Source organism: Trachurus trachurus (assembly GCF_905171665.1).
Source record: "Trachurus trachurus genome assembly, chromosome: 21".
NCBI lineage: Eukaryota > Metazoa > Chordata > Actinopteri > Carangiformes > Carangidae > Trachurus > Trachurus trachurus.
Genome location: NC_139899.1, coordinates 14,369,608 through 14,382,987, shown reverse-complemented (window position 1 = coordinate 14,382,987; position 13,380 = coordinate 14,369,608). Strand labels below are relative to the sequence as shown.

At 41.0% G+C, this 13,380-nt stretch overlaps 1 protein-coding gene across 1 annotated transcript; it reads left to right on the top strand.

Annotated features, from left to right (window-relative positions):
• Positions 1–1,243: 1,243 nt before the first annotated feature.
• Positions 1,244–12,004, top strand: LOC311004200 (E3 ubiquitin-protein ligase MARCHF4-like; the record flags this gene model as incomplete). The annotated part of the gene is made up of 4 exons (XM_083996149.1): positions 1,244–1,687; positions 8,311–8,466; positions 9,735–9,927; positions 11,586–12,004. 4 exons carry the CDS (start codon positions 1,244–1,246, stop codon positions 12,002–12,004), a joined length of 1,212 nt encoding a protein of 403 aa, XP_083852275.1.
• Positions 12,005–13,380: the final 1,376 nt, after the last annotated feature.

The window sequence follows — 13,380 nt, the reverse complement described above, 5'->3', positions numbered from 1 at the left end:
TTTTTATTTTCTGCTCTCTGTCCATATGAAGAAAGGATCAAGGATCTCATCCTTTGGAGAGGGGGGGGGGGGCTTAATGCCATCTTAAACTTAACGTGCCCTTCTTTAATGATGGATGTCTGACCTACAACAGGCAATTAACCATTTCCGTGTGTATTTGTGTCATTCCACAGTTGTAGTAATGAGTTGGCTGCTTGCATCACTGTGCGGTGGTGACGTGTGGCGTCTGGGAGCTGTCCCAGGAATCATGGTGCTGAAGCTGCAGCACCGATTCAGCAGCCAATGATCGCAGGAGAATCCGGGGCTACGGATGCTTTCACCCAGAGCAGGACAGTCCGACAATCGTGTTGGATTTTAACCGAGGGATGTAAACCCGTCGCCTTTGTTCCTCGGACACAGGAATACCATCATTTGTGGGGATGTAAGCTTCACTCCGGCTTTGCCAGGGACCTGCAGTCTGTCTGGAGATCTGCGAAGAAGAAAAAATACCCCTGAAACTGTGAGTCGTTAGAAAACGGTGTAGCTCGCCAGGTAAGACAGATTTTGCTTCCTAACATGGCACGCCATCGACTGACTTGATTTGCCTTGAAAGCCTTACAAGACGACGACTGTAATTTAAGCTCTGCTGATTAAAAACGTGGCTTTGGTTGTTTTGTTTGTTCTTGTTCTTGTTGTTGCGATATTTGAATTGTAAGATTGAACGCTGTCATTTTTTTGTAGTCTGTTTCAGTCGATTGTACCAAAAGCCATATTTGATGTTTGGTTATTTGCACTCGTCGTGAATCTGGAGGGAGAAGCTTGTCTAAATAGTTTATGTTGTACAGAGCAGGCAGACTATTGAGGCCATTCAATGAGAGTGGACAGTGAGTGGACCGGCTATAGTCTTATTACTTGAATGCATATTCCCATCAATCTAACATTTGACTTTCCTCTTTTAGCTGTTCCATTTATTGAACTTAATGGCTTCAGACACTTGTTTGCATCGATGGGATTTATTTGCCTTTTGGATTTACGTGCTCGTGGGAAGACAATAAGACATTCAGTTAGAACATAAGAAAACTATAGAAAAAGGTGCTGTAAACCCCACAACACACACACTGGAAAACGCACCCTGCGCCCACTTATCCCACCCCACCACATATGAAGAAGTGTTCGCTTATGACGGGGACACATACAGAACGAGCTGTTATCTTCAGGCAGCACCTTTGCACGGTGCTGTGAGTTTGTGGCCGGAGACAGCCTGATGCTGCGCAGCCAGGGCATGCTGAAGAGCCGCTGCTGCGTCCTGCTCGGTGACCTGAGGGTGCTCCTTCTCGGGCCACCGGCGCCGCCGACACCGCTGCCTCCGCTGACCCCCATGAGCGGCCAAACAACGGAAAGCCATGAAACCGGCGTCACCGTCCCCGACAACAACAACACGTTAACGCGGAGCCACCAGCACGCAGGGGACCGAACTGCCTTACCTGCGGCAGGAGGAGCCACCACCACCACCGGGCCACCGCCGGGCGGAGAGAGACCGACGGGCTGGGTTGATGCTGCAGAGCTGTCGGCGGCCCTGCGCGGCTGCAGCAGCTCTTCTGATGATTGCTCAAAGGGCAAACTGGAGGAGAGGTTCTCCCTCACCAGCTACACGGAAAGTGGCTTCAGGACGCCTACCTGCAGGATCTGCTTCCAGGGACCAGAGCATGTAAGTCAAGGGGGGAAAACAAAATTCCTCGAGATATGTTTGCTGTGGAGGAAGTATCTAACCAATCCACTCATCAGCAATTAGGCTCCTCTCCAGTGATTTTCTCTAAATGTGAATCTAGAAAACTATAGGTGTTTAGTTGGAATGAACTCTCCAACTATTGGAGACAAAAAAAAAGAAAAAGAGAAAAAAAAACACAGGGTAACTAATTATCAGTTGATGGTAATGTCTATGAATCATCCCTCCTTTATAGAGCCTCTGGCTTTACTGGTCAAGCTCTTGCAGTGAGAACATTCGCTCCCTGTGTCTCGTTAAGGCAGCCTCACAGCTCCAAAACCTCTAAGCAGGGATCCCACTGCATCCTTCTCTCATCCCTTCGCATGGCTTGAAAAGACTTGCAGCGGGAGGATAATGAAAGACCTTGTCTCCTTGGTTGACAAGTGTGTAGGATACACAGCGATGTAGTAACAACTCATTATATCCAAACACTGGGAATTCTTATTGAATCATTACATGCATGAAAATATCAAATAATACCCCTCTCTCTGCTGCACCACCTGGAAACAGCAAAAAAAAAAAAAAAAAAAAAATTATGTGTCTGGAACAGAAGGGAAGCGCCTTCAAGTTAATCACACTGCATGCCTTTGCGTTTTTGGGCCATATTGATGATAATGTCACACTACATCAATCAGGAGAGGAGAAATGTGAACGAAGATGACTAGTGTGTGCTGCAATAAATAATATTAAATTATAACAGAGAGGCAGGTACTTAACAATTTGCAGACATTAGTTACAGTGTTTGACAGAGCCTTTGAAACCGCATTGACAAATATGTCACACCTCACCAATTGCAATGAAGGGAAGGTTATTAAAAAAAAAATGTAAGGCAAGACAACTGAGGTGTATAACATAACTTTATATCCAGCAGTATGCACTCACATTTGCCTTCCTTTTACCCAAGCAGAAGATTCAGTGTATCATTTCATGGCCATTGCACTGTGTATGGCCTATAACCTCTCCATGTTTCATCAACTAATTACTCCAGTAGCACTTCTGTGCATCTTCCCACCTCTGTTCTCAGACTTGGTAATTGTTGCTGACACGGGGTCTAGTTATGAGATTGGAAGACAAGGCCTCATTGGCCCCTCTTGTTGTCTTTTTTTATTTATTTTTTATTTTTTTAACTCCACAGTAAGTCAGCACACTCTGCAGTGCATACAAAGTACTGTGCTCTGAATTCTGAGTATTTCCCATGGTCTCCTCCAGCTCATCTCATCAATGCTTTCTGGAGACATTGCAGCTATAGTCAATAGCATTTGATTTCATGCCATCCTATCATTATGCAAGTTCTTATCTATCACCGGCCTTCCTTTTCCTGTCGTCCCTCGCTGTTGGTTTGGGTGAAGTCCAGATATGGATCTATTGAGGTGTAAATGGGTACAAGGAGAATGAGGCTCCATTTGAAAAGAGAGATGAGTGGACTGTGTGTGTGTGTCACTGTGTGATACAGGCAGTGGAGACATTAGTTATCCTCTATTCTCCCTTAGCCTCCGGGATGTCACATAGACCAAGGTAGCCAATATCTGATCTGACAATCCACCTTCAAAACACTTCCATCCCCAAGGCTGCGATACTCAAGACAGAGTAAAGAAGGGAGAGAGAGACATAGTTCTTCACTAGAAAAGGGCTTTGAGTGTCTGATAAAGTTGACAATTAAAAGATTGTGTTTCGATTTCATATCACACAACAATGGATAAAGTCTGTGTGATGAAATTCATGCCAGTGCTTTTGGCGCCATTTTCTTTGAGATTAGCGATTTATAGCAAAGTCCCTTTTCTTTTTTTAATTATAAATGGTTCACATCTTTATTCCCAAACCTGTCCGAGTATTGTCAGTCTCAGTGCTCATAATCCCAAATGTAGCTACATTTAAAGAAGTATTGGTCGAAGTAAGTATTCGTCTTCTCCCTGCTAACCATGACACAAACCCTTCAGCAGTCTGTAAGCCAAATCATATATCTTCCAGAGTTTCAGTATATCATTTGCTCTTTCAAATGACGCTCACTCAACTTTGGATTTTGCTTTCCATCTTTTACATTAAAAACAAATAGATCCTCCGTGGCCAGTATGGACAGGATAATGATAACAGCAACTAATAACTCTCAATCAGTTCATAGGTTCATGCATAATGTATATATGGGCATACTATGTTTATTTTATTGAAAAATAAAGCAGCACCACTACCAGACTGCTGTTGAACTTAATCTATATCTGCAAACAGGCACACAGTGTGAGGTAAGATGAACAGCTATGCCAATGTCGAAAGAAATAACACGAAATCACATCTTTCAGAGTACCTTGGGTTATTCATCTGTGATTTCTATATACAGCTAACTTGAAATATATTTCAGTCAGGTTATTGGTTCTGTTTAGAAGGTCAGGGAGAAGCTTTACAGAAGAGCGTGACTTGCTTGCGTTGAGTATTTTCCTCATTCAAGCTTGTTCTTTTATTTGATTTCAACCTCAGCGCTCAAAGAGTAGTCTGTTTCTCTGTAATGTTGTATCTACAGATCACTTTCAGGAATAGTTGAGCTGCTGACAGACATATAAAGGAGATATTTACAAAGTAGTATACACAGAGAAGTCATAGAATATTTGTTTGAGTGAATGATCTTTTCCTGAAGGTGTCATGCACTATTACATTGAAGCGGCCTTTGGGGCTAATGCTGCTGCTGCTGCCTTGTCCTCACTTATGCTGCATGTTGAGAATATGGGAGTCCCTGCTGCTTAGAAAACATGCCAGCTTTGCCTCCTAAATCACAACACAGATAATGCACTTGGAGAGTGTGTTTGTCTGCGGCACAATGAGAAGCCTTGAGGGGTGAAGTTAGCATCATTCTTTCTATATGGTCCCACGGTGGCGAGGCATTATGCTTTTTATATTCCATCACATGTAGGATGGCTCCTCTGCCATTTGTTCAGAATGGGATAGAAACTAGTTATATAAGCCCATGAAATTTTGGGGGGCTTTGCTGAAGTCTATAGGCAGGAGCTGTAAATGCAAAAACTTAAATGATAAACCCTGGTTGCTTTTTATTCAGCTGCTTTATAAGGTCCATTAACTGTCACTAAAAGCCTAATGGTTCCTGTAAAATAAGCAATAAGTGAAACGTCTCCCTGTATATGTTTTATGACCAGTCATTATAGGTAAATAAATTTGAAATTATATGCCCTTCAATTTAATTTTTCAGCGATTCTTTTTTCCCCTCTCTCTAACTTGTTAAATGAAGTTAAAATGTGTATATGAAGCTGTTTTTCAGATGAATGCATTATTGCAGGTTCTTATTAAAGAAACGCTTGTGGCCTGAATGGCATCGGCTATTGTAAAATCACTTTCATTCAGGGAGCTAGTTTATTATACCACAATTTCCCTTCGCCTCAAGTTAATGGAGTTCACTTGCATTGATTCCAGACCCTCAAGAAATGTGAATAGCCATCTCTAATTTAGCTTCATGTCGTTATATACGTTGGGAGTGGATCCAATTTCATAGGGAGAAAATTGGGTGCACTGAGGTGGTTTTAGGATAATTTAACACAGAGAAATGGAGAATGTGACCAAAGCTATCACTTTTATCATCTTATTAATGCATTTGTGGTGTGTTGTTTTTAATAATTATAGCCATTTTATCAACAAAATGGCACTTTATTTATCACTTTCTGTATGTGTGGGCTGTAATGCCACATTTGTAATCAGTTTCTTATGCTCCCTCTCCAGCCCCAGTTGTACCGGAGTGATCTAGGTTTCAGCTCTTGGCTGCGATCAGGCCACTCACAGTGAGCAGCCTGAATCCCACTGGACACGACAGAAGTGTTCTGGTGCTCCTGCCAATACACTCCCACCCTGGCCATCTGTAGATGGGCCTTTTCTCCTCTCTCTCCCTGCTTTTCCCTCCCTTTCCCTCAACCAGGGTACTGCTCCGTCTGTCAGAGATGTCAGCACAATGACACCGTGGAGAAATAATTTGGAAACTCAGAGCATTTTGCATTTCTTGCTACAATCTCTAGGCCGTGTTCATGGTACAGTACTGTAGGCAGGGAATACTAAATACTAAAATCTTAAGCTGAGAGCTTTTTTGCAGCAGAGGTGGATGGCTAATTTATTTTTCTGTTCACAACATGTTTTGTTCAGTCACATTAAGATTAAAACATCTATACAAGAAGGTCCCCTTTTGAATTTTATAGATTCAAGTTTCTTAAACTGCAGGTCAGGATCTAAAAAGAGCTTAAAGCTTACACCTTTTACAGTAGGTCATCATCTATATTCAATATGACAAGACTAGTAATGTATTTTAATGAGCCTGGTGCCCAGGGTGAGGGATTATGAATCTCTCATTTGTTCTTCAAGCTGAATGCAGTTAAGAATAATAGCCAGTTAAGAAAATGGCTGAGCGCATATCGCTGCTACATTAAAATACCTTATGAAGGCCCAGTTAGTGTGTTTTGTATTTACACTGTATCATTAATTAATTTGAAATACTGTCAAACCCTACTGTATGAATTGAAAGCCATAGGTCAGTTACACATAACCAGGCTAAATGTCAGCACTTTCACCTAGCAGCAGTTTTCATGCTCCTTTTCATCGGTGCTTGGCTAAATATTGACATGTCAAAGAGTCCACAGGTTCACTGCTGCTGTTGACCGCTGAGCTCCCTCTCAAGAACAAAGTGATGTTGTTATTGTCCTGTTCAAATGCTTTTCGATAACAGACTCTTACTCCAACAACCTTGAGGTGCTGAAGTGAAGGTATAGTCTTCCTTCATCTACTTCAACTACCAATTCAAGATCTGGCCTGCAGTTGAAGTCTTTTTCTTCCTAACTGAGTGAAATGACCCGGAAGTATCCAAGTGTCAGCCACGATGAAAGCTGGTTGAAATCTCTAAAGTATAAGGAAAGTAGCCTCAAAGCTTCCTGTCTTATCTCCTATAGCATGAAATACAAAGGACTTTCTTTCCCAAGGAGAATTGAGATAATAGTGTCCTGGACTTCCTTGTGGCAGCAACATTTAAAGCGATGCACCATTGTAGTCTCATGACAGCAGATCCACATAAATATACAGACAACAAAGCGGCTATTTTTTGCTTGTGACATAATCCAAAACATATGGAAATCCTTGTATGTTTGGCTCAGCTCCAAATTGGTAAATATAGATTATCTCTCTTTCAAATCCACTTTGGAGCCATCTGGAATTTTGAATTGCTAGTCAACAATATCATGATCATGAGAAAATATCAGTTTCATAAACATCTATTTTATTCTTACCACCTTTGAGTAATTGGATTGATAAATGAGCCCTTCATATTAGCCAAATGCGTTCTTGTTAAGACATGTGATTGTGTTTTGGGCAGGAAACCTTACTTGAATTGTAAGCCTATAGCTCTGATTTTCTTTTGTTTTTTTAACACTTGATAAAGTGTACCGGTAAATGCAGTCAGATACTGTCAGCGTCACAGTTTTCTATGTCCTTATGCATTCAACTTCACATCTTTCCCTCACGTTTTTTATTGAGGTCAAGGAAAAGTGATTAGGAAAGGAGATTTTTTTTACTTTTCAACCACAGCCCCAGGCTACTGCTTCCCAGAGATTAAACATAATAAAGCCATCGCTATTTTTTTCAGTCAGATCAACGATTCATAGCTCTTCACCTGGGTGAAAGAGGGGTTTCGAAATGCCCTCAGCTATTCTAACACCCTGACTGACAGTGAGTGTCTTTATAAGATGTCAACCAACCATATCGTCTAGAATAACTGTTGGATCTTCTTTGAAATTAGGACACCCAGACACAAGATTTTAGTTTTTATATTTTCTCTTTTATAAAGATCAGGTGCAAGCAGAAAAGGAGGACCAGATGAAAGGTTTTCCTTTGACACTTGGATTTGGTGTGAAGCCGACACATTTGCAGCTTTAAAATAATATGTATATTCATGACATTCAGTATAAGGGCTGCAGTACCAGTGTAGCCTACATATAGTGCAGTACTTTACCCTTTGACAGAGGTTACAGCGACTAACCCTTGACTTTTCAATAGCACTAGTAATCAAATATTTTGTCTGTTAACAAGGTGTAAGGCAAAGCTTTCATTTCACAGTTCAAGTGTGACTATGACTGTTGTGCTGTAGTGCTGCGTATGCTGTGTGAACAAGTGTGTGTGTGTGTGCATGACCGAGCATGCAAAGCTCTGGAAAAAAAAATCAATAATCCACCGAAGAACTACGAAATGCACATGTGTGTATTTAGTATATTGCATGTGAAAAGGTTATCTGCAGGGAGGTACATAAAATGAGATTGTCATGTTTTCTTTTCTTTCTTTTTTTTTTTTTCCATTTTCCCATTTTGTAGTCTGTAGTATTTCATTGATTGTGAGCTTCAACAGTGCAGGATTTTATTTTTCTTTATACATCAAAGCTCAGCTCAGGTAGCCGAGGCACATTCAAGGTTTCAGCAGCAGCAGCACACTATCCAAGCAACATCGACTCACAGTAAAAATTCATAACATAGTTGTACGTTTCAAACAAAAGAAAATTGTCCTGGTGTGGTCGTTTGGTTGACTGTGTGTGTTTCCTGTAGGGGGAGCTTCTGAGCCCATGCCGGTGCAGTGGGTCAGTTCGCTGCACCCACCAGCCCTGCCTCATCAAGTGGATCAGTGAGAGAGGGTCCTGGGCCTGTGAGCTCTGCTACTACAAATATCAGGTCATTGCCATCAGCACCAAGAACCCACTGCAGGTGAGTCAGGGGTGTAAAAAACAGCACTGTAGAAGTTCAATGGGAAAATAGTTAGAGGATTTTATTTAATTCACTTCAGTTTTATTTGTGTTGTGCTGAATAACAACATACATTATCTCAAGGCACTTTGAAGGTTATACATTCATAGTATGAATTTGTACAATTAAAAAGTTATTAGGCCTTCTAGGAGACAGCAGCAAGTAAACGCTCAGATGAAGAACTCAAAACACTGAGTGCTGACATGTGTGTTTTGCCTTCTCATGAGCAGGATTATTGGTATATATGGGGCAAGAAGGAGACAGCCCCTTTCTCCTACATTCATACATTAATGTATTTTTGATTTACATATCAACATCTGGCCAGAAGGAAATGCAAGAACAACATTTTAGGAATCTCAGTCTTTGCTGTGGCTCCAAGTCTGCTCTGAATTAAACAGAGCTTCATAGAACAGAACGACTACAGCAGCAACTCTCTGTTTTGGACTTTGATATAATAGGACATAGATTGGGAGTGGTAACAGTTTATTTTGGGGTTCTCCTAAATATGTGATGTGTAAAAGTTTTTAGCTTTTGTTTTTTTACTTAATATTCCATACTACAGTGGCTGAGAGGGGTCAACACACTGCAGTTTAAGAAAACACATGTAAACTGAAGTACAAGAACATTAATTCAAATTTCACTAACATCTTCATCAATTTGACAACACATCTGCTGCACATTGGCACAACACAGCCAAATACGTAAATACGTTGCACACAGCACAGATGGCAACATAATGTGTTTCCAGGAGATAGTAGAAGTATAAAGATGCTATAAAGTGATTATTCTGGCTTGTACAAACTTGGAGTCCAGTGCTTTATGACTTTTTATGTTGGCTACTCATCATCAGTGGCATTGTTGTTTTGTGTTGTGTACTAGTCGTGCATGGGTGGATCAAACTGATTAAGATGTTTTCTTAAGTTGTTTTGTGTTGATCTCTTTCTGCCTTGTGCCCATACTCGGCTGTAACATGCCCTCAAGATTTGTGCTTATGTTTTAGTGGACTAATTTGGAGCTGCAACTACCAGCCTGATTGCAGGTTTTATCTAATCAGTTTAATTGATGTTTGGGTTCAATAATGCTGTCTGTGTCTTGTTGATGTGTGTCTTTATCTTGACGTGTTCCTCTTGCCCTTGTCACAGAAGGTGTTTCCTACTCAGTGAAGTTAAAAATCGAATAAGAGTGAGACACAAAGAACTAAAGGTGACTGAGGTCTGTGTCTTCTTGCAGTGGCAGGCCATCTCCCTGACAGTGATAGAGAAAGTGCAGATAGCAGCAGCCATCTTGGGATCCCTCTTCCTGATGGCCAGTATCTCCTGGCTGGTGTGGTCGTCTTTCAGCCCGTCGGCTCGCTGGCAGCGACAAGATCTGCTTTTCCAGATCTGCTACGGCATGTACGGCTTCATGGACGTCGTCTGCATCGGTGAGATGTTACATCTTAACTCTGTGCTCCATGTACTTTATTGTTAAAGTTCTTTTTCATCTTTTTGAGAATAAGTTCGTGCATTTTACCACTGAGAATAATAACAACGAGTGAGTCGAGTCTGGTCACATTTGTACATTATGCATTCCACTGGGGAAAACATAATGTCATAGCTCTTCAGCAGAGTCAATAATCATACCTGCTGGCTCTGCACATATTATTGTGAATGCCATGAGCAGGTTACACTATTGGCATTTAATACAATTAATCTATACCACACTCAGCAAGTTCAAATCAATATTGAGTGTTTGGACACTTGTGTCCCAGTTCATTATTAATCTTCACTGAATGGATGATTGTTTGGCCAATCTTTATTAATAGCTTTGTAATTTTGTAGTCACTATATTAAAGGTGATGAAATGCTGTGTGAAAGCTTATTTACATACAAAAATAAAAGTAATGCATGTCACTCTGTAGTAAAACTTCCACAACCTTTGTGAATTGATATAACAGAAAAGAAAAAAGGGTGCATTTGAGGGTTCTCAACCATCTGAATTTGTGTGGGTGTCCAAATTGAAAGTTGTAGCATGTGCTTTAAGCCTGCTGTCCTCTGGAGCCCGAGGGCCCTGGTGGACGACTGTGTGATGGCATCTCACATTAAGAAAACTCCTAACTGTCTCTGCAGCAGACAGGAGGCTGAGGGGAAGAGGAGATCGATTGTCTCCGGTTTGGTGGCGAAGATTGACTGTGGAGTCATTAACTCTGCACTTTACACAGATTAACTTGTCACCTGGCAGAGTTTAAGAGCTGACTTTCATAAAGTTGGAGTGGAGGAGAAACAGGATTTTATCAAAATACTCTGTATAAATAACAGAGCTTAAGATTTATACATGTCCATGTTTGACAGATGGTCTCACTGTAGCTGCTGCAATATGTAAGCCTTATGTAAACGCTGATATTGAAGGACCAGGAAAACAGCCGACCCTCTGTACGCAGCAGTAGCACTTATTTTAACCACACCTCTTCAGCATTCATTGCAGTATATTTATTACTGTATTAAAAGATACAATAAATTATGTATAGATAATTGTTAGCAGGTACAAGGACATTAAGTGTGTGTTTATGCATCATTTTAAATGTGTATAACTTCTCCTATGAAGATATTATACCAGTTATATGCAGTAATGCAATATAAACAAACCACACATTCTGTATCTCCCTCTACATCACTTTAATATGAAAAAAAAACAATATTCAGAAAAAAGCATCTGTTGTTACAGATTGATTTCAATTTTTCCATATACGCAGTTCAATGAACAAAAATCAATAAGTAATTTAAAACTGTGATACGTTGTTATTGAACAACGTCAGAGAACAGATGCATTGCTTTTGCTAACCTAGATCCAAGTATAAAATCTTGAGTATGGCCATATCACGCGTTGTGGCATATCTACAGTTTTTCCAAGAAATAAAGATTTTATCTACGGGTTATGGTGCAGTGTTTGAAAGATGAGTTGTCTTGTTCTGTTACTCCCCCAGCTAATTCTCTCTGCAGGCTTTAACACAGTGAATCTACTGCAGAGATATATCACTTTGTGGTGTCATTAAGACTCCTGCCAGACACTGACATTGTCTGTTTGATGCTCTGATCTCCACAGCACTAATTGTCCACGAGGGACCTTCTGTGTTTCGTATCTTCCATCGTTGGCAGGCCGTGAACCAGCAGTGGAAGGTCCTGAACTATGATAAGTCTATGGACAGTGATGACCTGAAGGCCACTGTGGACAGGACTCAGTCTCAGCCCAGTCAGGGCTATCAGACCGGGGTAGGAGTGTCCACCTCCACCTCCTCACTGATGGTGGTAGCCTCCACGGCCGCCGGCTCCACTTCTACGACTGTGGTGACGGCCGCAGGTGGACTGGGGGCGCAGCTGGACCCCAACAGCGGCGACGCAGTGCCAGACCAACACTGTCCATACAACATCCTCCACCTCCTCAGCAACCTGAGGCAGCCGGAGGCTCGCAGCCAACCCAGCAATAGCACACGAGAGCTGGTCATGCGGGTCACTACAGTCTGAGGAGTCAAGTTGAGGCCTTATCTCACACGGAGGTGAAAGATTTATGAACCAGCTGACAGTCGGAAAAAAAAAAAGTCTTACCATAACTGCACTGGATTAAGACTATGTTCTTGTTTGTTTCAAAATGCATCTCTGATGTCCTTACATGGATTGAATAAAAGTCAAGTTGTTTGATTTTCAGACTTGGTTTGGGAAATAGTTATTTGAATATCATTTCTGTGGTATGTGCATCCATTTAATTATTGATCTTTGGAGCAGAATGAAGAGCTGCAGAATAATCCTCCTCGTTTTTTTTTTTACTATAGAAAATATTTATAATCTGCATCCAACTCAAAGTTAAAGATGAACAATATGGGATGTCAAATGTGTGGTTTTTACATTTAAGGAAAAGCTTTGCAACAGAAAACTGAAAAAATGCTCTACTGTATCTCTTCATATTAAGATGAAGGTACTGCATGTTTCTCATCTTTGTTTAGATGCATTGTTGTGTTAAAACTTCCTTTTTTAACTTTTTGCCCAAATATCACAATGAAGTCTCAGTTTACAAATGAAGAGAATTTCATGCAAATATACTACAGTCAAGTGTAAAGTGTCACACCATGTTGGACATCCAAAAACAGAGGCAGGGCTAGTAGGAAATGCAGATGTTGAATGTAAAGTAGTGGGGCACTTGTTGATCAACTCTGTCATATTAGATGATGTGAAGCTCCAACACACATACTGTAAGACAGTGGTTTAGGTGATACTCTTATGCAATAATTCAGATACAGTTTTTTTTTTAGTTTTTTTTTTAAGTGCTTGTTTTTCGGTGCACTGTGATGAGATGATGAAATTTTCTTTCTCACAGCATTTTCAGGCCACATTACATGATTTTGTTGATTGTTTGAAGAGGTTTGGGCAATTATGACAATGCATTTGCTCTTTCTGGAACACCTTTTTCTCTAAATGATGTATTTTACAGCGCATCTGCACAATGGAGAAAAACTGTCATTAGGACAGTTGTCAGCCAGTTTGCTTAATTGCTTGTGCCAGTGTCTCCACGCATGAAAACACGCCTCTGCTCCAAAGCGTTTGGATGTCACTTGCAGTCCATTAGGCATATATTCATGTTCACATTTGGCTCACAAAGCCAGTGATTTTCCCATCTCTTGGCTCTCAGATTCAGATATGCTCTTTGATATTTCTTCCCAGCTCTTGTTTCATGTCCATGAAAGATCAGTTTTTATCCCAGGGGACACCAGATCTCAAAAGCATGTTGTGGGAGGGAAGAAACACTGGTAAAAACATGCTCATAGCTGGCTGGGGATGTGTGTGTGACAGGGGTAGGGGGTACATTTCTTTCCATAAACTCAAGAGACTAACGCTATGACGCTGCG